Raw genomic sequence first — 27,266 nt, 5'->3', positions numbered from 1 at the left:
AATTTCATGGGTAAAGAGTTTAAAACACCCTCAACTGTATATGACAATCTTAATTTTTTGAAGAAACTTTATAGCTTTCATTAGCTTTTCAAAGGTGCCCAAGACCCCCCAAACTTAAGATCTTTCATCTAGAATTAGGAAAAAGCAACTGAGCAGCCTTTTGGAGGAACTCTTGTCTCTCTTATCACCCTGTTTCTCAAAGTCCAAAACAGGAAATCTCAAAATTTGCTTCAATCAGCTTCAAAAATCTCCATCAATTTTTTTGGCCAAAGACAAGGGACTGAAAGTATATCATTAAATTTAGATATTAGAAGTAGACTATTTTTTCAATGAACTATTTTACACGTTATCTTATATAAAGGAAATATGCAATGTATTCTTGTTGACTTAGTGGGCAAAGAAAATCACCCAGGGAAAAAAATAAAATTTTTTTCTATAAATCACACATTTCCAAATTAGTTCTTGAGAAATAAACTTGCCTATCAAAAGGTAACTCCTGGGCAATTAGGTGCAACTTCTGAATGATGTCTGCTGCTTCCTTTATCTATTAAAAATAAATAGAAGCAATAATTTTAAAAACTCAAGCAATATTGTTATATGCATGTACAAATATGTAACAACAAATCTCACCATTAGGTACAACTAAAATACACCAATAAAAATATGGAAAAAAAATAAGTAAATATATTAACTCATGATATAAAAAATCAATATATTTGGAAATAGTATCATCTTCCTGTATATGTCCAAAGCCCCTCCCTCAAACAATTTTCTTTAAAAAAAAAAAACCACAACAAATAAAATCTTGTGACCAACAAGAATAAATTTGGGGTATCATCACAATAAGCCAAAATCAAACATTTGTCTTTCTGATACTGAAATTTTGTGATTTTTTTTTTTTTTATGCCATAATACTTTTCCAATGAAACCTGTTGTCCAAGTTTACTCTGAACCATTGCTTACTAAAAGCAAAGAATAAATATCCTCTAAGCTTATGAACCCAAAAAGGATAAACAAGGTTTAGGAAATGACTCAGAACATACTGTTTCATATACACATTTAAACTAAATGAATAAAACAGTAACAAAAGTTCCTGTCATTTAGTAAGTATATGAATTTATAACACTTGTTCTACAGCAAAGATAAAAGTTTAATAACATAAAGTCTCCTGAATGAAATGTAGAAACATGTATAGTTTGACAAGTTGTAAAATGAAGGCACTTAGACAAGGGCCTAAAACACTTTAAATTCAGATTCTGTGTTTATTTATACAAGAGTGTACAGGAGTTATATAATGTTCATTTGTTCTTTAAATTTCAAAATACCACTGATTTTTAATTTGGTATAACTTTAATAACTGCTTTATGATAATTTCTTTTAAAGAGAGAGAGTTACAAACATGAAGGAAGAACTAAGAACATTAGTATAGATTTATCTGAGTACTTATGTGAAGACTAGCAAGCAACTGTGGATAACAGCAGGGCCTGTTCCTACTTCTTACTCAAATGATAGTAAATAAAGCATTTCTGCTTCAATTATCTCTCCTCTCCTATTCAGCAAGTCACTGTCATTTTCAACTACCACTCACTCACTCTACCCTGCTGCACATGTGTACAGGTATTACTGAAGCATCACTCCTCACCATTCCATTTAGTTGCAGTAGCAAAGTCTATCATTTTCTCCTTTTCAATATCCCCTTCATAAAAAATATAGCTGGCAAACAGCCAGCTCTGTTTCCATCAGGACTCTGTTTTAAGAGACGTAAATATGCTGTTTGTAAGGTTTACTTAATGTAGTATATAACAGTAAGAGTGCTTGTTTTTAATGAATTCCCACAGCTAATAATTTTATTAAAAAAAAATTAGACAACAAGTAATCCTTAAAGTTGTAATGCCCTATAGTTAGTTAAAATATGCAAAAGGTGTCAAAACCACAATCTAAAAACATGCTTATATCTGTTACTGATAATAGGGCAAACTGAGGGACTACTCAGTTTTAAAGATATTCAGTCATATCTACATGAAGAACAATAAGCTACCATTCTAAGAAGATAAATAAGCAACCTGCATGTAACAAGGGTAAACATTAAAAAGTGCTTTTTTGTTGTTTTACATTTTATTGTTTTTTCGTTTTTATTAAGGAAAGAAAAAGAGAAGATTCTGAAAAGCAAGGATTAAAAAAAATAACTAGGGAGCAAGAAAAATGAATATGTGTTGTCATCTTAACCCATTTTATTTCCTTCCAGAATTACATCTCTCTAGCTATATGGCTGATTTTCCTTTTTTTCTTTTCATTGGGAAAGTGGCTGTCACAGAATCCATAAATTGAGATAGCTAGAAGCTTATCTGATAATAGGCAATCTAATATCATATGAATTCTTAAGTGTAGTTAATTTCAGCAGTACCAGGCCTAAAAGGATTCTTAATAAGCAAACAATAGCCCAGAACTTACAGAAGAGGTGTGAGGAAAAGAAAGCAACTGAAAATGGAGTAATAAAGTATAAGAAAATAAGAAAAATAAATAAAAAGGGATATAGGAGAGTGATATAAAGAAGAGAAACTTAAAATGTTTTACGTGAATCCATTTGCTCCTCCAAAATTAGAGATGCCTGTGTAACTAACTGAATGAACTAACAAGAATATAAAGACAATTTTCTTTCAATTAGAATGTCAAAAATTAAGTGACAATAGTAATATCAAGAACTACCTAATAACTTGAGGGTAATTACAAAATTTAAAGAAAAAAGTTTAAAGGAAAGTATAAACATACAAATACATAAATCATGTTAAGTATAAATAAAATCAATCTAAAAGCATATAGTTTTCTCTAGATTCTAAATGACTACCTTCAACTAATTTCAAATAAACAGACTAACTCATTGGGTAATATTATCTACATTTTGTTTATAACAACATAAATACACTACATAAGCCATCAGATTTTATACAAAGTACCAGACTTTAATTAATTTTATCCAATTTTTAATATGTAAACAGAATTTTTATAATATATGATACAAGTAAGAATTTTTATAAAATATGATAAATGTATATTTATATTTAGAAAACAAAAATAAAATATTCCATAAACTATCAGACCAGTGTTCAAGTCTTGTTATGTTCTTATATATATAGAAGTTACTGCCAGTATTTTCCAAATTCTTAAGTATCACATTTTTCTTGATGTTAATTTTAGTAAGTATCACATTTTTCTCGATGTTAATTTTAGTAGTGTTAAATTCTACTACAAATACAATTCTTAAAACTCATTCTTTAAAATACTATCTTTTGGGGCTGGGGAGATAGCTCAGTTGGTAGAGTGCTTGCCTCGTAAGCACAAGGCCCTGTGTTCAATCCCCAGCACCACAAAAATAAATAAACAAATAAATAAATAAATAAAAATAAAATAAAATACTATCTTTCTTTGAGAAATTTTTTCTACATACATATAATCACTTTTCAAAGATCTCTAAAAATTATAAGTTCCATAGCCATATAGTCTAACACACACACAGAAAATGTGTTGCTTAACTCAAAGTGATAATACTTAGCTTCAATAATACTTAGCTTTTAATATTTTGCTATCTGATACTTCACGGAGTAAATTTGGAACAAATCAGAAAGATTGTATTCAGTATGAATGAGTATATATGATCCATAACAATGTCCATTTTCATGCATTTTTAAATTTTTTCCCCTCAAGAAAAGAAAGCAAGCTAAATTATCTTTTTTTAAGACTAAAGAACAGCCAATAACAGATACCCTTAGACCAGGATTAAATAATTATTGCTATGAAAGGGATTAATATAAACAATTCAAATTTTTCAATTCTTCTTTGTCCAAACTGCTTTAATTCTTTATAAGATATCTTTATTCAAGCAATAAATATTAGAAGTTCTGAATTCTTTTACAAAAGACATTTCAGTTTATCAACAATTTAGGTCAGATCACTCTACCACCACCCAATGTATATAACTATGTAAAGTCAAATACATAAGGAAATACTGATGAACATAATTACTTCAGCATTTCTAAAACATATAAAATTTCACAAAATGTCAAACAAATCAATTAAGAATATAAATATCAACACTTAATCAGTAATCTATAGGTAACTGCATTAAATTACAATTTAGAACTATAAAAACAAACTACTCATTGATATGAAGTATAACTCTGGGAAGTAAAAACTCTAGTTCATAATCAGGGCATTGTAACTAATGTAATGATGTGCTTTTATCCTCTGATAGTGCTTACCTTTTCAGAATTTGTAAAAACATCAGATTTCAATTCTCCATCTAGAAACTCATTAAAATATTTCATCAATTTCTGAGCCTCCACTGCCCGTTGTCTAGGCGTGTTTACCCCCTCCAACTGGTCTCCAAGGTGACAGACTTTGGTTGCTACATAGCTAATATGCTCATCTAGTTCCTGGAAATGTTGGAAGGCAACCTAGGAAAAATGTGCATAAGCATAAAATACAATCAGAGAACTGAGTTTATAAGTTAATATATATCAAAACTAAACTAGCAGCTAATGGCATAATGGTAGAGTACTTGCTGGACAGTGCAAGATCCTGGGTTTGATCCCCAGAACTGTAAATAAAGAAATTTTTATTTATAAAAATAAAACCAAGAGAAACTAAATTATCAATCTCACCACTACTCTCTAACTTAGGCAACTAAAGACAACACAGAAATTATGAGATCTACAAAACCAATTCATACTCATTATCATGACATGATTTGAAAACCTTGGGTTTTTTTAAATCGAGTTGCAAACTTTTACACTTTTACCTATTAAAATAACCATCTTTATTATGAATATATTGGTTAATTAACAAAAGCAAGTCCACTTACTACTCATCCTGTTTAACAGAGCACCTGGCACTATACAGTTATTAAGTGAAGATTTTGGAAAAAAAAAAAAAGAACTGAGTACAAAAGGGACCAGACATTTGAAAAAAAACCTTCTTGAAAAGATTAAAAAATATGTCAGGGGTAAAAGATATTGGTTAAAAATAAAATATTTAACACAACTTTAAATATTTTAAAAAAGTGATACTAATATCATGTAAGGTAAAAATTATTCTTTTCAGTTCTGAAAACATTAAAGACTACAGCAATTACCTTAAGGTAAAGGTAAATTCTCAGAATGTTCACTCCTTTCTCCCAGGGTACCCTGATTGTCCTGTGGTAAATGAAAACTATGTGCAATGAATGCCTTTAAGCTGCCGAAAGTAGAATGGCTGATAATTCAATGTGGTATTTTCGTTCTAAGTTAACATTCAAGGGGGGAAAGTTTTAAACATTTATTGAGAACTTCCTCTGTGTTAAATGCTATTCTATTTCATATACTTATTTATTTAATCCTCAAAACAACCCAGTTTCAGATGAAAAATGAAGGCACACAGAAATTTAAGTTGCTTGCTTGGGATTACACAGCTAAGTATTCAAAGCTGCAACTCAGACAGACTGGTTACCAAATTTGTGTGCTTTATTAAAACTATTTCAGTTACCAAAAAAATAACCTACATTAGGAATATCTGGAAATTGTCAGCATAACTACTTAAAAATGCATTTCCTATCTTATTTAAATTACTTTCTTTTTTGGGGAGGAGGGGTACCAGGGATTGAACTAAGGGACACTTTCGACCACTTAGTCATATCCCCAGTCCTATTCCGTATTTTATTTAGAGACGGGGTCTCACTGAGTTGCTTAGCACATCCCTTCTGATGATGCTGGCTTTGAACTCACAATTTTCCTGCCTCAGCTTCCCAAGCCACTGAGATTTGACTTTCTTAATTAAACATTTTCTCATAGTCATATATACTTAAGTGGAGTAATCTAAACAAATGAAATTTTACCAGAAATCAGTTAGTTAATCCCAATGCTAAAGAATAAATGATCCCTGGGAGGCAGCAAGGTTCAACAGTGCTCCTGAAAATGCACTTAGAAAAGACAATCAATTCTAGATTAGGCCCAACTTATAAATGGGACTCAGAGATTCCACATTAATTCAAAAGCCTAAGAGTGATTAAGATGCTTGATTAGGCACAGTGGTGCCTTAGCAGCTTGTGAGGCTGAGGCAGGAGGATCACAAGTTCAGAGCAAGCCCCAGCAACTTAGTGAGGCTCTGAGCAACTTAGGGAGACCCTGTATCAAAATAAAAAATAAAATGGGTTGGGGATGTGGCACAGTGGTTCAGTGCCCCTGGGTTTAATCCCCCGTATCACCTGCTCCCCCTTCAAAAAAAAAAATAAAAGCAGTAGTTTGGCCTCCTTAACCCTAAGGCCAGTCTAGTGCGTTGTTTTCACTCCAAAATGGACAAAGGAAGAGTTTTTCACCCACCCACTTCTCCCATAGTTATCCCTGTGAATTCTCACTAAGGCATATACTTCATTATTTTTGTGATATTTCCCATACCGGGTTTCTACAGGTAAAAACCTGATCCAGGTCTGGTATTACTTTGGTTTATGATTAAAGAGAATGGAAATGACTACCTAAATAAATCCATTCTAAGAGAGTTCCTAAAAGTACAGGTCTACTAAGAAGTAATTCTTGATTACATTATCAAAGGTAGAGCAAGGGGCACGTTAAACTGGATACCACTCCATTCTGAAAAGGGAGTACTGTGATCCCAAACCAACACTCAGTAGCAAGCCAATGTCAAGAGTATATGATAACAATTCATGAATATTTTACCCTGTGGGACCAGACAGGTAGAGAGAAACCTCTACCATTGTTATAATTCGACTTGTCTTGTTTAAGAACTTAAAGCTGAAAGGATATAAAGATTTTGTAGGCTATATAAATGATTCATTGTGTAGCTAAATGTTTACCTGATTGCTTTTCTGGAGCTCTTGCACCTTCTTGGCAAACTCCTTGGCTTCCTTCTGACACTGTTGCTCTAATTTCTCTACTTTTCTTTGAATCCTTTCATCCATTATCTGGAGTTCTTGAATATGATTTACAAATTCTTCTAATAGTCTAATAACAAAAATTAGACCATGAATTAATCTACTGTTATTAAGCAAAAAGAAATGACTGATTCATTTATAATTTTAAGAATTTTATTTTATTTTTACAGACTGCATTTTGATTCATTGTACACAAATGGGGCACAACTTTTCGTTTCTATGGGTGTACACAATGTAGATTCTTTGACAGCAATGATCATGTTAATTTTCTCTAAAGTCTCTTGTTAGAAATTTCTCCAATTTATAGATGGAATCTTGCTGCAATGTCATAATTCTTTGCTTTGTCTAAGTCAAATAACTTTCCAAAAAACTAAACATTTGAAAATATAACCAGTTTTCATTGACTTTTCAATGGATTATCTCTGAGGTAAATGCAAGTCTCACCCATTAAACCTTCAGAATAGAAACAAATTTTATACACTATTTATAACATCTAAGAAGGTAAATGCACAATATAAGAATACTATTATTCACTCCAGAGTTCAGTGACTTTGTTTCTCTAATTTATTTAAAAGAACATATTCAACATGTTTTTATGTAGAAGTAAAACCAATCCTTTCTAATTATTACTAATTAAATATTAAATTCTTATTCTCAATAAAATCCCTTCCCTTATACGAGTTAAAGTACTCCCGAAAATAAAAGAAATATAAAAGTTTGAAAAACACAATTTCAAATTTCTGACATATTTGGAGGTCAACTTTTTTTTTTTTTTTTTTTTTTGGTGGTACTAGAGATTGGACCTATGTACACTCTACCAATGAGTTACATCCCCCAGCTCTTTCTAGTCTTTATTTTGAAACAGGATCTCACTAGGTTGCCCAGGCTGGCCTGGAACTTGCATTCCTCCTGACTCAGTCTCCCAAGTAACTAGGATTACAGGCATGCACCACCAGCCTGACATAGTGGGGGCAACTTTTAACTAATATCTTTTTATGTTAAGTGCTGAAAGGAATTCCAACAGTCATCTCTATCTAAATAGAAATTTGTAGTATTAGATTGGAGCTATGAAAAAAAGAAAAACACTTTTTTACTTCACCTCTTAGGATCAAAAGCTTCAGGTCCACCTCTAGAACCTCCACCTGGGGTTCTCCATACAAGACGTTCAATATACTCATCTGCCACGAAAGGCTCCTAGTTTACAAAATAAATATATTTCAACAAGGTTTCATAGAAAATGACAATATTACTTACAAATATTAAAAAAGGCCCTACTATGTTAGAACTTAAAATGGAATTACTATTTCACTAAGTGAAATATGCAGCTTTACTAGTACTCAAATAAGGTCAAACACTTTTTTTTAAACCTCACAAACTGAGAACTTTTTAACATTATACAATAGAGTAAAAGGTGAACTGAAATCTGTACTTTCATTATTAATATTGGAAATGTCAACAGGTATAATCTTTTTGGAGGACAATTTATATTTAGTAACATATCAGTTCTATGAATGGCAACCAATTCAGCTTTTAAAATTCTAAGGGAGCTGGACACAGTGGCGCAGACCTGTAATCCCAACAGCTTGGGAGGCTAAGACAGGAGGATCACGAGTTCAAAGCCAGCCCCAGCAACTCAGCAAGGCACTAAGCAACTCAGTGAGACCCCATCTCTAAATAAAATACAAAGTAGGGCTAGGGATGTGGCTCAGTGGTCAAATGCCCCTGAGTTCAATCACCAGTACTTCCTCTCCCCAAATAAAATTCTAATGGAAAAGCATATATGAACAAAAAAAAACTTTTGTAGATTGTTCATTATGCATTATTATATGTAATATTAAAAAAAATTGTTTTACATAAATATTCAACAAAGCCATAATGAACAAATTATGCAAACGTTGGCTGGGTGCAGAGGCACATGCCTATAATCCCAGCAGTTTGGAAGGCTGAGGCAGGAGGATTTCGAGTTCCAAGCCAGCCTCAGCAAAAGTAAGGTGCTAAGAAGCAACTCAGCAAGACCCCATCTCTAAATAAAATACAAAAATAGGGCTGGGGATGTGGTTCAGTGGTCGGTCGAGTGCCCCTGAGTTCAATCCCTGATACAAAAAAAAAATTGCAAACCTCCAGGAAGAAAAACTACGCTTCTATTAAAATCATGTAAAATAACATTTGATAAAATAAGAAAAATGCTAACACACTATCTGATGAAAAAGGAAACTAAATTTTCTAAGAAAAAAGTATTATTTTTAGTATTTTTAGCAAAGGATATTAGAAGATACAATCAAAAAAGTAAACACTCAAATTTTTATTATTAGCAGAGAGAAAATGTTTACACTATTCCACACTAACATATATTTTCAACTACCTTTTTCAGGAAAATATCATATATTGCCTTCCTCTTAGCATGTAACTAAGTATATGACTTAAACTGGTAGCATTAGTTGGTAATTTCCATTTAAATTATTTTGGCTGTAAAATTTTTCATTTTTTAAACTTTTTTTTTTAGTTGTCAATGGACACAATACCTTTATTTTTATTTATTTATTTATTGTTATGTGGTGCTGAGGATCGAACACAATGCTTCACAAGTGTTAGGCAAGTACTCTACCCCTGAACCACAACCCCAGGCCCTAAATTTTTCATTTTTTAATTGTACTTTAAAAAACATATCTCCATTGATAAGCATTCACTAAACAAAAAAATTTATAGTGCCAAGCATTCTGTTAGGCTTTAGAATAAAAAGATGTACAAAACACAGAATGTACCCTGCAGAAACTCAAAGCCTTATTGGAGAAAGGAATATAAAGAATGAAATAATGTATGGTAAGTAAAATGTAAAACATTTATAAACTTTAGTATTAATACTGCTAAGTGAATTATTAACTCAATAGAGAGATTATATTTTGCAAATATTTACTGAACACCTACAACATGCTGGACACTGAGAATACAGATGTGAATTCAATAGACAGGATACCCTGCAAAGCCTTATGTAAATGATCTAAATATGGTGCCAACTAAACAATCACAGAATTAACACAGAAGTAACTATGATAAAAATCATGCTAGAAAAGTCCTGGATGCTGTAATAGAATATAAAAGAGGAACAGAGGTAATGAGACTATGGGGAAGGACCAAAGAAGGTTGGCCAGAAAGGTGTTACGACAGGCAAACTCCGAGGAATCCAGGTTTTGGCTGACACCTAAAGTAAGAAGAAAAATCAGCCAGACAAACATGGAACAAATAGTTTTCCAGTCCATTGGGAAAATAACCATTCACATTAATTATCTCCCCCCTCCCCCGCCACCACTATGGTGGTACTGGGGGTATAACCCAGCATTATCTGGTTTCCTATTTTCAGTAGGACCTATTTTATCCCCATTTATGATGAGGAAACTGAGCTTTTGAGAAGTCAAATACTTGACCCAAAACACCTGAGATTTAAAATCACTGTGCTCTACTATTGTAAGGTACACTGAATGGCAAATATGGTAAACTATAATTAGCTAACTGTCCCTAGAGAGCTGGGTCAGTGAGGAAAAGTGGTGAAGCCAAAATGGTGAAAACTGTCATATGAAGGCACATATACATTACTGATTTTGCCTTTAAATTTTTCCATTTACATTAATAAATATTAATCATATGTGAAATCCATAATGCAAACCAGTAATTTTAACTGATAAGCTGGTACATTCTATTAGAAAACCATATAACCTTCATGACTATTAATATCACCAATCAATAGAAAAGTAAGCAACAACCAGAAAGAGCACAAAACAATATAAGCAGACACTAAAATTTTTAAAAAGACTTTTTTAAATTTACTATAAAAGGCACTTTCCAAAAAAAAAAGGGCTCAGTGTGACCAAATAATTGAAAATGAACAGTCATATTAATCCAGTTATCTCAAAAGATTTCATTATAAGAAAACTATCTGTTATGGCCTGGATATGAGGTGTCTCCCAAAAGCTCACATGTGAGACAATGCAAGGCTTGGAAGAGAAATGATTGGGGGCGTAACATCCTTAACCTAATCAGTGAATTAATCCTTCATGGATTAACTGAGTGGTGACTGGAGGCAGGTGGGGAGTGACTAAAGGAAGTGGATCATTGGGGGTGGGGCGATAGGGTATATATTTTGTATCTGAGAGTGGAATTTCTCTGCCTCCAGATCACCATGTGAGCTGCTTCCCTTCACAACACTCTTTTGCCATGATGTTCAGTCTCACACGGAAGCCCCTGGGGCTGGCCATCTGCAGACTAAGACCTCTGAAACTGTGAGCACTCATATTAACTTTTTCTCCTCTAATAGTGTTCTTGTTGGAGCTTGTAGTCACAGTGGCGAGAAAACTGACCAAAACGCTATCTGATATAATCAAGACAGGAATTGTAAACAAGATTACTAGTACTTTAAAACTAAAAATTCATTTTATTCATAAGTGATGACATGCTTAAGAATCAAGTCCAAATAAGAATGAATTCGATATCCACCCAAAATAAAAATTCTGATGCCCTGAAATAAAATAATCTACTTAGCAAACATAATCATTTAGATAATCATACATCTAACCTACCTTACTTCTCCTGAGGTCAAAAATTTGATGCATGTTTAACAATCTTTAAATTGCATATATAAATTGAGAAGTTTTGACTCAGGATAACAGAATTTACATTTAAAGCTACTACAGAGTGGGAGAAAATCTTTGCCACTCATACTTCAGATAGAGCACAAATTTCCAAAATCTATAAAGAACTCAAAAAACTACACCAAGAATACAAATAACCCAATCAACAAATGGGCTAAGGAAATGAACAGACACTTCTCAGAAGAAGATGTACAAGCAATCAACAGATATATGAAAAAATGTTCAACATTTCTAGTAATAAGAGAAATGCAAATCAAAACTACCCTAAGATTTCATCTCACCCCAATTAGAATGGCGATTATCAAGAACACAAGCAACAACAGGTGTTGGCGAGGATGTGGGGGAAAAGGTACACTCGTACATTGCTGGTAGGGTTGCAAATTAGGGCAGCCACTCTGGAAAGCAGTATGGAGATTCCTCAGAAAGCTTGGGATGGAACCACCATTTGACCCAGCTATCCCACTCCTTGGCCTATACCCATAGGACTTAAAATTAGCATACTACAGAGATACAGCCACATCAATGTTCATAGCTGCTCAATTCACCATAGCCAGATTGTGGAACCAACCTAGATGCCCTTCAGTTGATGAATGGATAAAGAAACTGTGGCATATATATATATACACACACACATATATATATATATATATATATATATATAATGGAATATTACTCCACCATGAAGAATGATAAAATTATGGCATTTGCAGGCAAATGGATGAAACTGGAGAATATCATGCTAAGTGAGATAAGCCAATCTTAAAAAACTAAAGGACGAATGATCTCACTGATAAGCGGATAAGGACATATAATGGGGGGTAGGAGGGGTTAGCGTTAGGGTTAGGGTTAGGTTTAGGGTTAGGGATAAGGAGGGTGGTAAGAATGGAGGAAGGAAAGACTGTATAGAGGGAAAATAGGGGTGGGGGGCAGGGAAAAAAGAACAGAATGAATCAAGCAACATCGCCCTATGTAAATTTATGATTTTTAATAAAAAAAAAAGCTACTCAGCACTTTAGAAAGTTTATTTTCAGGAAAAAAAAAAAAAAAAAACTCTCTGGGCACACACCTGTAATTATTAGCAACTCTGGAAGCTGAGGCAGGAAGATTACAAGTTTGAGGCCAGCCACAGCAACTCTGTCTCAAATTTTAAAATAAAAGAACTGGGGATATAGCTCAGAGGTAGAGTACCTCTAAGGTCAATCCCTAGTACGAAAAAAATTTTTTTTTTAGAAAATCTTAACAGCACATAAAACACATCTAAGAAATGATAAAATGATAATGATAGCTAAATTTTTTAAGTGTCTACTATGTGCTAGGCAGGTGCTTAGCACTTTACACACTATGTAGCACTCAATACCATATGTAGCACTCAATACCATAAGTAGTAATTCCTACTGACTATTTTATAACCATGATACAAAAAGGTAATTTAATAGAAAATCACTGAGACTTACCAGATTCCAAGGGCCCAAGTCTTAACTATGGGTAATGAAGAGCTTTTTCTTTAGAAGAAGCTAAATTACTTTAGGAAGTAGTCAGTCCTTCTATAAATCCACAATACTCCCATTAAATAACTTCATATAATAATCATGCTCTTTTTCCCTATCTTTTTCTGGTTATGATTTTTTGTATCAATCAATACTTAATAATCTTACCCAGGGGCACTTTACCACTGAGCTACATTACCAGTCCTTTTTATTTTATTTATTTTTAAAATATTTTTTTTTTAGTTGTAGATGGTCACAATACCTTTACTTATTGTTTGCAGTGGTGAAGATTGAACACAGTGCCTCACACATGCCAGGCTTTACCACTAAACTACAAACCCAGCCCTTATGTCTTATTGTGAGACAGGATCTTACTAAATTACTTCAGGCCTCACTAAGTTGCTGAGGCTGGCTTCAAACTTACAATACTCCTACCTCAGATTCCAGAGTTGCTGTGTTATAGGCGTGTGCTACAGCACTCAGCTAATCTTAGTTCCTATGTGTTATTAATTGTGTATTATTGAGTAGTTACAGTTCAATTAAACAAATTGTCATACTATTCATCAATTTTATGTGTCAGTTTTATTAAACAATATATATACTCCAAAATGTATAAATCAAGAAATGTTACAGTAAAAAATAACATTTTGATCATAAGAAATACTTTGAATTCTCTCAAATAAAGTAGTTCTTCATTCAATAATATTAAGAGCCCATTATATGTTAGACTATTTTAAATACCTGGGAAATGGTAGAGAAGGAGAGAAAATTTCTGTTCCTAGTAGAAGACAGTCACAACAAATGAGCAGAAAAATGATAAGACAATAAGAACCTTGAAGAAAATTAAAAGGGATACAGAATGATGGTTAAGAGTGGGATTATTGTTGCTAGAAGTAATCAGAAAAGGACTTTATAGGAAAATAAATTTTGAACAAAGGCCTGTATACAGCTAAGAAAGAAGTCATCAAAGGAAGAACATACCATATATAAGAATATGCAAGAAATGACAAGCAACCAGTGTGATTAAAACTGAGTGGTTGAAGGGAAGAAGAGGTGTGAATGAGGTCAAGAGGCAAGGTCCAGAGTTTGTACCAAGATCTTATATGATATCCTATGATACATTCTCTGTTGCTAACTGAAGAAAAGTCCAGATTACCAAGAGAAAGAATCCTGAAATATGCTGGCAAATATACACAGTAATGATTCTTCTATTCCTTCTCCCAAAAGGGTTACAATCATTTATTCTAGCACACTGTGGAAAAGGAAAATGAACATTTTGAGGTATGTTGGATTCAGGGGCATAGTGGATAATGCTGCTTACTTGACCCAAAGCACATGGATACTAAGTAATAAATAGATTCCAGGCCAAGTCTGAGCAGTCCATTGGTCCAACATCCACCTACAGACCACTTTTCCAGTCTCCAGAATAGATATACTTGGTGGCTGATGCAACTGTAACATTGGGTACTTGGTCTATATGATAAGAGTTATTATAGTGAGGAAGTAAAAGTTCCTAACATTTGACTCTGTTTAGCCAAGCTAGTTAATTAAATTGGACCACAGAAATTAATGGTACCCTTAAGGATCTAATGCACAAATCAGCACATTTTTCTTAAAGAACCAGATAGCAAATACTTTAAGGTTGTGAACCACACTGTCTGTTACAATCATTAATCTCTGCCACAGTGGTATAAATGCAACCATAGTCAATACATAAACAAACAGGCATGACTATGAACCATTAACACTTTATAAGGAAAAAGGATCCTGGGAAGATACTGGGATAGGAAAGAAGAGAAATATGTCTCCATATATAGTCAAGAATTATACTGTCAGAATCTGTCTGACACAATTTTATAACTCTGGAGGAGACTATTGAAGGCTTATAACTTCCCAAGAGAAAGTTCAGACAGAGAAATGTAGTGATTTCTGTCAGTTTCATTTCATGGCACAGTTAGCACCTGCCCAAGCCCACCTCCAGAGGCCCATGGAAGACAGTTGTGCACTTCCTTCTGGAACAACCTGCACTCAGTTGCAGAAGCCAGAGCAGGCACAAAAGACACCATCCTCTAATCACTGACTGTTGCTTCTGATCACACAGGTACCAAGAGCTTGGTGGTCATTATTTGTGCTGCACCTCTCCACATTTTTGCAAGCCCCTCTCCCTCATGTAAAAGTAACTTCCAGAGGATTTAAATGGCTGGCACCCTTTTAAGAAATCCCTTCTTCTTTTTCACTTCTTTGTGGTGTCAGATACTAAGGACCACAACATTCGAAAGCAACTACACTTACAGGGGAAATTAGAAAATGTACCCAGGGAAAGGTACATGCAGAGAAGACCTAAGAAGACCTTAAGTTTATATCTCAGGCTAACCCTCACAACCTACAATAATTAAAACAACCAACAACAACTAAGTAACAAAGACCAGCAAACTTGGGAAAGGTGAGGAATCTTATTTCCAGAGTTACTAGATTATTAAAGTCAAATGACCAGTTTTCAACAAAATAATCACAAGGCATAAAAAGTAATAAGAAAACAAGGCCTTTCCAAAGAAAAAAGAAACCAAACAGACGCTGCCCTTGAGAAAGACCCAATGATAAATCTGCTGGTCAAAAACTCTGAAACAACTGTCTTAAAGTTGCTCAAGAAAATGAGGACAGGTATGGAGAAAGTCAAGAAAATTGTGTATAAACAAAACATAATTCCCAATAGATTAAAAAAAAAAAAAACAAACTAAAGAGAAACAAAAAAAATTCCTAAAGCTAAAAAGTAACCTAAAATGAATAATTAACTAGAGAAACTCAAAGAAAATTTGAGCAAGCAGAAGAAAGAATCAGAGAACTTGAAGATAGTACAATGGAAATTATTGAGTCTGAGAAACAAAAAGGAAAAAAGACTGAAGTGAACAGAGCCTAAGAGATCAAAGGAAACCCATCAAGTGGACCTGTATACACAGAGTGGAAATTCCAGGAGAAAAGATGAAAAAAAGGGTCAAGAAAATATTTGAAGTAATAATTGCTGAAGATTTCTCAACTTAAAAAGACATGGATACAAACACCCAAGAAGTTTAATGAACTAGGTAAGATGAAATCATAGAGATTCACATCAAGAAGATTACAATCAAACTTTCAAAAGAAAAATAGTTGGTACATGCCTGCAATTCCAGCAACTCCAGAAGGCTGAAACAGAAGGATCTTAAGTTTGAAGCGAGCCTCAGCAATTGAGTGAGGCCCTAAGCAACTTAGCAAGACCCTGCTTCAAGATTCAAAAAATTTTTAAAAGGGCTGGGATATAGTTCAGTGGTAAAGTGCCCCTGGGTTCAATCCCCAATACCAAAGGAAAAAAAAAAAAAAGAAAAAAAAAAGGGAAGAACACTACTCAGAGAGCAGTATAAAATTAGTGACTTGTCGAATAATACAGATCCTCCATAGGATTATCAGCAGGTTTATCTTCAGAAACTTTCAAGGCCAGAGGATTAATAAATTCAAATTGCTGAAAGAAAAAATAAAGTCAACCATGAATCCTATATTCATCAAAACCGTCTTTCAAAAGCAAGGGAGAAATTAAGGTATTCATAGAAAAACAAGCTGAGAGAATTAATTATCGTTAGACCTACCCTACAAGAAATGTTCAAGGAAGTAGTACAGAGTAAAACAGACTCAAAGCCATATCATGAAATAAAGATCTGAATAAAGGGAAATTAACAGGCAATTATAAAAGCTAATATTGTAACAATGGTTTGCAACTATACTTTTTCCCTATATTATTTAGTAGACTAACTCTTAAAATTTGTTGGTCTAAAAAGCTAGCATAACTGTAATTTTCAGCTTTCTAACTCCAGATTTTATATGTGATTTAAGCCAATTATATATTTTTTTAAATTATCAGTTTATGGTATGGGGCATACACTGCATAAAGATGAAACTTAGTGGTATCAACAAGCAAGAGTTGGAGTGGAGAAGAAGAGCAGTTTTATAAGTTATTAAAGTTAAGCTGGTATAAATTCAAGTTAGAGTGTTATAACTTAATTTATAGTATTAAGAATGTTACAACACAATCCCTGTGGTAACCACAAAGAAAATGCTATAGAATATACACAAAAGGAATTTAAACGTTCACTACAAAAAAAAAAAAAAAAAAAAAAAAATCAACTAAGCACAAAAGAACACAGTAATGCAAGAAAAAAAGTATCAACATTTATGCACCCAATAAGAGACCATCCAAAAATATGGCCAACTGCCAAAACTAAATGGACATACAGTCCTAGAATAACAGAGACCTTCAATACCTCACTCTCAAGAATGAATAGAACAAGAGACAGAAGACTTAACACAGTAAAACAACTAGATCTATGCACCAGTTCAGAGACCGTACTGTATGAAGCACTATTTTCCAAGATACAATGTATATTCTCAACTTAAAAACCTTTATATGATGTTTCCCCAACAGAAAAAACATGTGAGCCAGAAACAAGGGGTAAAAGCAGAAATGGCCTTACTTAACATGACGCCTAACTTGTGCATACTCTTCCTGCAACTGTGAAGTCAGTAGTGAAAGAGATGTTGGTCAACCAAAGGGGAACATTTTCGTCTGGGAACATATAAAAATCCCTTTAAACTAAAACAATCAACACTGCCTGGTCACAGTGGTTAATTATATCCAGAGAATAAAAGATAAGAATGATCATCTTTGATAAGGACAACTGACTTTGATCATTACAAGGCAGGGTTGCTAATACACAGCAGGAGCAAGGAAAAGATTGTTTGGCACACAAGTGATCTTCTTGGGAGGATCAACGCCCCAATCAATTCTGAAAGTACACAGATAAGTATTGCAACCCTGGCCAAGGAAGGTATGGTGATCAGTTAAGACAATAAGAATAGCAGAGATACTAGCTGAAGGTAAGGTACAATTAGAATGGATACAGGAGGGAGGCAGTATCAGTTGCAACTCGGAGACCAGTTACAGCATTGAGAGTTATAATTTATTCCACTAACATTCTAATTTCCTCTAAGATGAAACCCAACTTACTATGGTAAGGAAAAGCAAAAATTACCAAAACTGATACAAAAGTCTAAGAACTATGGACTAAGATACTATCACATTAAATTGGCCTTTATATACTAGGTTACAGTGATGATGTGTCAAACTGTTTTTACTTCTTTACAAATGTTACCAACTGTAAGATAAAACATGGTGTTTGTGGTCATTCCTACTGAAAATCTCTTGGACATCAACTCCTTGAACAAGAACACAAATTCATAATTTAACATTGTTTCTCTGGAAAAATTTCAACTTTTTATATTTTCTTATAGTTATTCTCCAAAATACCTCCAATGTTAGAACCACCCACAAACTCAAAGAAACTAGAATATTTTCCCCTAACCTAGGTAAAAGAGTAAGACTTAGAGAATTTCGGAGATGTATTTCTATATCCTGTTAAACCAACTGAACCATGGGTTACAGTACTATCTATAAGATATTTTCCTTTAATCTATTATGTATATTGTCAAAAACTCTTCCTTTCAGTAAGACCGTCCCCACATTACCAAGTTCACACTTGTGTATATGTATGTCTTAAGGTTCTTATCTTGCTCTACTTACCTCAATTTCTCTGTAAGGTAATATGAACAACCATACTTCCATCAGCCTATTCCAGTCTACTCTTCAAACTCATACTACTGGTGCTTCTAGCCTGTGATCACATAACTCACCCTATACAATGACTATTCTCCAATAATCCAAACATCACTTGCTATTGGCTTGAGTAGGTTCACCAAAAAGCTTATATTAAAAATTAATCTGCTGCTGATTCACAATGGGGTGGGGGGATCACCAGATTGGACAGGGGGCAATGGGGGAACTGAGGGGGGATGGGAATACGAAAGACAGTAGAATGAATTGGACATAACTTTCCTGTGTTCACATATGACTACAAGACCATTTTCACTCCACATCATGTACAACCACAAGAATGGGAAGTTATACTCAATGTATGTATGATAGGTTGAAATACATTCTACTGTCATGTATAACTAAGAAGAATTTTAAAAAATTAACCTGCAAGGTAAGTGTTGGAGGGTTATGGCTCAATGAGAGATGTTCAGGTCACAAGAATCTCACAACTAGATTAATGCCAATTAATAGGGGCTGGGGCCAAGTTCCCTTGGCACAAGAGTGTATCCTCACTCTCCTCTCCCTCCCACCTCTTGCCTTCTACCACAGGATGTTGTAGATGAAAGACTCTCACCTGATTTCAGCACCTTGATATTGGATTTCTCAACCCTCCAAACTATGAGAAATAAATTTCTTTTCTTTATAAATAACCCAGTCTGCGGTATTCTGGTACCACAATATAAAACAGACTAGGATACCATTGTACTATTACTCCAAGCCTGGTTCAGTTCTTTGAAGAGTTCCATTTCTTACTTGAAGGGTTCCCTCTCCTCATGATCTTTACTGATTTCTCCCTACTGTGTACCTTCAAAGTTCATATTCCTATGCAGAGTAATATATTCCTATCTTCATTAATTGTTTTATACTAATTTCTGTAAATTTCACTTTTCTCTCCACACTTTAATTGAAAATCAGGGCAAGCTCTGTCATAGGTTATTCTTGCTTTCCAACTGTGATGAAGAGTATGATGCTGAGTAAAACAAAACACTAACAGGCTAGGGGCATGGCTGAATCCTCTAAAAAAGTTCTTGAAAAATCATGCCCTGATTCATATACCCAAACCCAAACAGGTAAGACTACCACCCACAAGCCAGAAATAAAAAATAGGCATTACATAATGTTATCAAGATGAGATTCTAACAGAAACCATACATGAGCCTAATAATTCTGGCACCAAAAATAAATCTGTCCTCTCCTTTTAACCCCATTTGATTTGATAATGAGATTCTTTGTGTTTCCTGTAAGTCAATAAATAAATTACAATTACTGACTTTATTTTTTTTTAAGCACTACTGAATGCCTTGTTTTGTCTCAGGCTAGCAAAATCAATATTAAATTTAGCATGAAAATAGAAAGATAAAGCATATTGAGACCAAAACAACTAAAACAAACTTGGAATAGTATTTGTGAAAACTACCTGCAACACTACAAAATGAATAATTTTTCTTTTTTTAAATTAAAGGCTATTTTAAAATCTGATCCTGAAGAAAATATCAACACTTTTAACTGAGATAATTAGATAATTATCTTCATATTATCAGAACTGTTTTGAAGATGATCTAAATAGAGGTACTTCTGAATTTTCTTCTTTCATTCTCTGAAGTAAAATCTGTTTTCCCAGGGAAAATATCTAATTTCTGACAATAAATATCTGATTTCTATGCCCCAAAGAGAGGTAATGGTATGTTATACTACCTTGCATAGGATTCAGCAAATAGAATTAAATTTCAAAATGTTTAAAAAATTGTCTTTAGCTATCATCTTAGCCCAATTCTTTCATCTCATTTTTACATTTGAGGAAAATGAACCAATGAAATTTAAGTCTTGTCAAAGTATGAAACCAGTATTCTAATACAATGTTTTTCTTACTCTATTATGGTGTATTTTAAAATAAAAACTATGAATGGTTATTTAGACCTGGGAATGAATGACATCTCTCAGCTCTACCTCTCAGTAGTTGTGTGCAAATTACCTAACATTCCTATGTTCCAGTTTTCTTATTTGTAAAAAGGGGAAAATAAGTTTTTAGCTCAGAAGGTTAATTTGAAGATTACCTTACATTGATAAACTGCTTAGAAGAAACCACTGAAAATGTCTAATAAAATCTACCATTAGTATTTCAAAAATCAAATGTATTTATAAATTAAGACATTAAATATATTTATAGGCACTTAATAACACCTCTGGGATGAAATTAAACAACTGGATGCAAGGAATATTAATTTCTTTAAATATTCCCATATATGATACATTTTACTGTATCCAGTATAAGCAAGGGTGTATTTGTATGTTGTGTAGTGCATATATGTGTATGTATGTGTAGGTATATATATGCATATGAATAAAACTATTTTCTTATTTTCATATTGCAGTTCCAAGAAAACAGTGCCTTAAAAATTAGGTCAGGTATTTACCATACTTTTTACATAAACTTTTTTTTTTTTTTTTGAGATTCAATAACACTTTGCCTTTATTGTCCTCATGGAAATTTCATTTTAAAATCAATTTACTTTTAAATACAACATTTTTCTTCTGATTATATTAAGGCACTGGATTCTGAAGATGAATAACTTCATTTTTTTTTTATTGTAAACAAATGGGATACATGTTGTTTCTCTGTTTGTACATGGCATAAAGGCATACCATTTGTGTAATCATAAATTTACACAGAGTAATGTTGTTTGATTCATTGTTATTTTTTCCCTTCCCCCCACCCCTCCCACCCCTCTTTACCCTCTATACAATACTTCCTTCCTCCATACTTGCCCCCCTCCCTAACCCTAACTCTAACCCTAACACTAACCCTTCCCTCCCCCCTTTTTACATAAACTTTTAACAATAAAAACTTTAAAAATTATATGCCACTCAACTAACTAGAATTTTCATTTAATTTGTGGGTTTTTATTTGTTTTCAGGGTACATATTGTATAAAACTGCAGTCCCCTTTTAAGAGAATAGCACAAATCAATTTTTAACCTAACAAATACATAGACACAACACACACGTCTATCCAATTTCCTGAGTATAGCAGGGATACAGTATTTTTACACCAATCACACAAAAGTGCAGTCTAAAATCATTCTTAATTTAAGGACTGCTCTTCCAGAAGTTCACTTCCAAGTAGGTTTCACTAGAGAACTCAGTGTATAACACTTAAATGTAAACCTACCTAATCATCTACCTCTGCCTCTACCACTCTTAATATTAAAGAATGGCAGAAGTCTACTAATGATATAGATAAAGGCTCTGTTCCAATTATCTATTACTGTGTAACAACCACCCCCATACTTTCTAACTTAAAAAAATAATAATCATTATTTTGTTTACAAATCTTTTGTTTGTGTAGGAATCAGCAAGGAAATATAGTCTCTGCTCCATGTGACATCAGCTGAGGCTGTTCAACTTGGGATGGCAAATTGGTGTTTACTGTTAGCTGGGAGTTCAGCCAGAGTTGAGGGCCAAGGGCCTTGGTTCTTTGAAAGGGTTGCTTAGGCTTTTATTTGGCACTGCTGCTAGATTCCAAGAGAGTATTAAGAGGACCAGGATATTACCTTGGAAATCACTATGTAGTATTACTTCCACTGGCCAGATTTGAGAAATAAACATATACCCTTCCTCTCTATGAGTGTCAGTCACACTGTAGGATGGCAGATCTTGTTGTTGGCATCCGTTCTCTTTTTGTAATTCTCTCCTAACATACTCTCCTATCTTCTGGATAGTTTTCTTCTCAGTCTGCTCTGAAAAACTTTTCCTCCCTGACAGATGTCCTTTCCTTAATCTACTTAAATTGAAAGTGACTACCACTTAATTTTAAAAATTAAATTGAGTAAATTTTAATTGAGATTCATGTAAGCAAAATAACCCTCTGAGGTAGAAATGATTTTTCCCCATTTTACACATATGAAAACTGAGGCACAAAGATGTTAGGTAACTTGCTCAAGACGACATAACTACTGAAACATAGAGCTAAGAGATGTTATACATCCCCAGGCCTAAATAACCACCCATATAAAACAATAATTCCTAAACTCCTAACTAGCTGTGTCCTCTTTTTGAGTTACTAATTCATATTTACAACTACCTTCTGGATTTCTTCACCAGGATACCTTACTAAAACCTCAAAATACATACTTTTTAAAAAAAATGAATATATTATTCTTTGTTCGTGAAAGGGTCCTTCCAATTTCTGCATCACAGCTAGTACATCATCAACTATATTTTCCAAAGTTCACAAACTTGGAATTAACGCCTCAATAATCAAACTCTTTTAATTCTGCCTCCAAATCATCTTTCCAGATTTCTTGTCTTCTGTGTTCCCATTAAATTAAGTTAAAATTTTCCCTGTCTCGATTATCATCAGACAATTGTGGAATAATTGCCAAATGACAAGAACTATGGCAGATAGCTCAAGACTTCTGTTTTCCTAGCTAAAAATCTTTTATCCGTTGAAGACCATTCTTCACGTTAACATTAAAATTCCCCGCCTCCCCTGACATCCCCTAAAAAAAGGTCATGTCAGGCCAGGCACAGTGGCACACACTTGTAATCCCAGCAATTTGGGAGGATGAGACAGGAAGATTACAAATTCAAGGCCAGCATCATCAATTTAGGGTGATTCCTGTTTCAAAATAAAAAAATAAAATGTGCTGGAAGGGTTGGGGATATAGTTCAGTGGTAAATTGCCCTGGGTTCAATCCCTAGCACTGAAGAAAAGAAGGGGAAAAAGTCAGGTCCAACCCCTTAAACATAGCCTCCAAAAAGCTTTCTCAAATCTTCCTCAAACCCCCGTGGTCTCAATCTCAATATCTTACTATGAAACACCATCCACAACACTTCCTATTCCTAAAACATGAATACATACATCCTGTCTCTTCTCAGTATTCCCCAAACACACCTCAACTTACAAACTGGAGTCATCTTCTGTGTCCGCCCTGAAATGTCATTACTATATGAAAACTTTCCTAATTGTCCCAAGAAGATATTCTGGACTCCCCTGCACCATATTAACACATTTCTCTATCCCAACTATAATTTTAACTCAACTTTTTTTTTTTTTTTTTCACACCAGGGATTAAACCCAGAGGCACTTTATCACTGAGCTACATCTCAGCCCCTTTTTTTGTTATTTTGAGACAGGATTCCACTAAGTTGTTCAGGGCCTTGCTACACTGCTGAGTCTGTTCTCAAACTTGCAATCCTCCTGTCTCAGCCTCCCAAGTTGCTGGGATTACTTATCATCTTTTACCTCCAGCTCCTGAAGATGATGAGTTTAAAGTAAAGTGCTCAATAAATATTTGCTGAATGAATACATGAATTATTATTTCTAGACCCTGTGTGTCTTTGAGACACACAGCCTCATTAATCTTGATACTTTGTATTGAACTTAATAGGTACTAAAAAAAATTTTTTGTTGAATGAATGAATAATTGACTATAATTACTAATAAAGAACCCTCCCATAAAGGTAGCCTGCCCAGAGACAAGGAAAGACTCTAGAAGAAAGATATGAGAGAAAATTAGCAAATGAGAAGGGAGAAAGTATAATCAGTAGTGCAATAAAAGAACATATGCGACAACAGAAAAAGAATTTATCACCCCAGACATTTTTAATGTGTAGAATACATAATTAATCCAAAGCAGAGGAATCTTGTTCAGAAAGTTCAGAAAGATCTTTCAACAAGGGTTGAAACTAAGAAGGTATTCTGGGCAACTTCTAGGATATACATTATATACATTAAAACGATAATGAATCATCTATTAATAAATCATTTCTGCCAACTGAAGAAATATCCTGCAGTCTGATTTTGTTGTATGATGTTGTCTTTGTTTAAAAAGGAAAAGTCATAGGACCAATAATAAGATTTTTTTACAAGCACAGTTAACAGTTTAATTTTGTTTCATTTATAATCCCTCCTTCAATGTGGAAAATGAAAGCACAATTCTATTTAATAGTTCAAGAAAACCAGGATGCATAAAAACAAAATATCCTTGACTACATCCTGCCCCGTTTTCCACAGTTCTCCAATTGTGACTAAGAAAGGGAAGCTGGAGAAAAAGACACTCCCTGATTTGTTCTGCAACCTAGATCTATGGAAGTAACAGCAGGAAATGGCAGCAGTGACAGGGCTTTTTCTTTCTTCTCCCTCTAAAGTCTTAAGAGGTCAACTTTTCACTTGGGAATAAAACTTACTCAACAGCAGAGTCCATTGTAGAGCTAGACTCATAGCCATCCAGGAAAAGATAAATATACTTCTTAATTACACTTAACTAATAATAATTATAACTATTATTATGCCTTTGATTTTGATGATGCAACAGCTACATATAACTAGGGAAAAGTCACTTGAATTAAGATCTATAAATATGTTTAAGTTTGGTCTAAGAACCCTCTGGCCACAGGACTACTCTGTTTAAGTTTGGTCTAAGAACCCTCTAGCCACAGGACTACTCTGACTCTACCACCACCACTAAATCTTACCAGTTACCATGTAACTGGAGTCACTAAGATAAGGTAAACCCTAATTTGGTTTAACCACTTTACTAAATGGCAAGACCCTAGAGAGCAAAATATATATTTCACCACTACCCCCTTTCTTCCCCCTGGGGGAAAAGGCAGTAATCAAATATATTTTCAAGTAAGTTATTGGACTCATGTGGTCAAACGTTTAAAAAAAAAAAAAAAAAAAGAGAGAGAGATTTAAAATATGATCCAAGACACAACTGGGAATGTCAAGGATGATTCATTAATTCAAAAGTGTCTTATAAACTGTATGACAATGTAACAGATTTTTGTTAACAGCTGGTTTGTTGCAAAATACATTAAAGATCTCAAACATTTACATAAATTTTATAAGATATGAAAAAGAAAACAAGGAACTATAGAACTACCTAGTATTCTGCCCAGAGTACATGGTAAATTCTTGACAAAAATGTCTCCTTGCTCCAGTGTTAAGAAACAGATGGCACAAATTTGTAATTGGACAAACTGATGTAATGTACCCTCCAACAATTAAATGTGAGAATGCACAACTAATATTTCTTAAATCTTATGTACAATTATAATGCTTCCCTCACAAATTGCTATTTTATTACAGTTCATTATAATATCATGTTAGTCCTCTCAACAAAAACATTGCCTATGCAAGGGATGACTGAAGACCAAGATTAATACTAACAAAAGTAACAATGAAAAGTTCCAGTTGTTACAAAAACTGTGTCATTTAAATTTTAAGCCACACAAACTGCTGAATCTCAGGCAGTGATTCAGGCAGTAATTGTTTTAGGATACAATTTTCACTGATGAGAAAGTCTCAGTTGTGAATGGCAGTGTGCTCTACTTATACTTCTGTTAACTCAACAGAGAACAAGCACACTAAATAAGGGTCTTTCCTTTCTTTTCCCTCATATCTCCACTTCCTTTCACACAAGGAAATATTTTATACGTTGCATTTGGGGCTTTCCTATTCTTTCAAACAACACAGCTTCTTGCACTGGACTTCAAAAAGTTAAATTTTCAGGCTTAGGATACTGCATATACTCAAGGAAATACACTGGAATCGCACTGTCAAGCGCACGTTCAGGATTCTCCAGCTCGCAGTTAGGTGGTTTTCCTAACACCCTTAAATTTCTTAAGATTCGAACGTATCTGATCATTTTAGTTTTGCTTCCCTTCAGTTTTAGGCTAAGCAGGCCTTTATTGTCCTAAAAAATACTCCCAGGTTTTTCAATTGTTAGAGTACGCTGGCACATAGGTGCCACTTCTGATATTACTAATGGCGCAATGAGAAGCCCCCGAGAGTCCCCCAGTCTCAGCTGGTCCCCTTGGAATACTGTCACGAGGAGCCACGCGACAAGTCTCGCCCCAGCTGGGGCTGCCGGCTCCTCTGCTGCTGTCCTGAGTCAGCCCTTCCCAAGACTCAGCCCGAGCAGACACTGTCCCCGGTCAGCACGGACCTCCGAGGCACCCCTGGTGACCCCGCGGTCGAAGCCGACCCTCCCCTGGGACAACCAGCTCGCGCTCGCCACCGACCGGCCCCCCGCGGCCCCAAGCTCCCCTCCCCCACCGCACGCTCCGCCCGCCCGCCCGCCACCAGAGCCACCACCCCACCCTGGCTTTCGCACCTTCCTTCCCCGGGCTTCTCCTGAGCGGCGGGCGAACGCCCGCTCCTCTGCCCACCCACCTCGCGGCCCGCACCCCCGGGCCTGCCACTCCCCGAAGAGACGCGGGACCCACCTCGAACAGCTCGGCCGTCGTGGCCATCCCGGCCGGCTGAGAGGCTCGCCCCGTGCTGGATGCCGTCTCCTCTTCACATGCTGCGCCTCAGCGGCGCCGCGCACAGGTCCCCGCTCGGCTTGCCAGCTCCGGCTCCGAGCCGCCACGGGTTTCCCCAGTCCTCACAGAGCCCAGCCGGGGCGAGAGAACGGCCATGAAGCAACGCCGCAGACGCCTGTCAGCTGCCTCCCGGCGCCGCCCGCGCCGCTCCCATTGTCACCGCCTCATACGCCGGAAGTGGAACTGCGCGCGCCCGAGAGGAATCGGGA

At 34.9% G+C, this 27,266-nt stretch overlaps 1 protein-coding gene and 1 long non-coding RNA gene across 5 annotated transcripts in view; one reads left to right on the top strand and one right to left on the bottom strand.

Annotated features, from left to right (window-relative positions):
- The window catches only part of EXOC5 (exocyst complex component 5), a 69,164-nt gene extending 41,949 nt beyond the window's left edge, over window positions 1-27,215 (bottom strand). For 2 of the 4 annotated variants that reach the window (XR_013762135.1, XR_013762136.1), the window contains exons 1-5: window positions 26,959-27,215; window positions 8,019-8,113; window positions 6,842-6,989; window positions 4,257-4,451; window positions 480-544 (exon numbers count right to left, since the gene is read on the bottom strand). Coding sequence is in view for 2 of the 4 variants with exons in the window: in XM_079128984.1 (XP_078985110.1) it covers window positions 480-544; window positions 4,257-4,451; window positions 6,842-6,989; window positions 8,019-8,113; window positions 26,959-26,985 (530 nt within the window). In the remaining 2 variants the exon portion in view is untranslated. The remainder of the gene's footprint in view (window positions 1-479; window positions 545-4,256; window positions 4,452-6,841; window positions 6,990-8,018; window positions 8,114-26,958) is intronic. The other 2 variants (XM_079128984.1, XM_079128985.1) reach the window with 2 other exon arrangements.
- LOC306654941 lies at window positions 553-3,391 on the top strand. The gene is made up of 2 exons (XR_013762137.1): window positions 553-3,198; window positions 3,232-3,391. It is a non-coding gene; the product is annotated as an uncharacterized lncRNA (long non-coding RNA).
- Window positions 27,216-27,266: the final 51 nt, after the last annotated feature.

Source organism: Sciurus vulgaris (assembly GCF_902686455.1).
Source record: "Sciurus vulgaris genome assembly, chromosome: 2".
NCBI classification, from domain to species: domain Eukaryota; kingdom Metazoa; phylum Chordata; class Mammalia; order Rodentia; family Sciuridae; genus Sciurus; species Sciurus vulgaris.
This window is presented reverse-complemented; position numbering and strand designations above follow the sequence as displayed.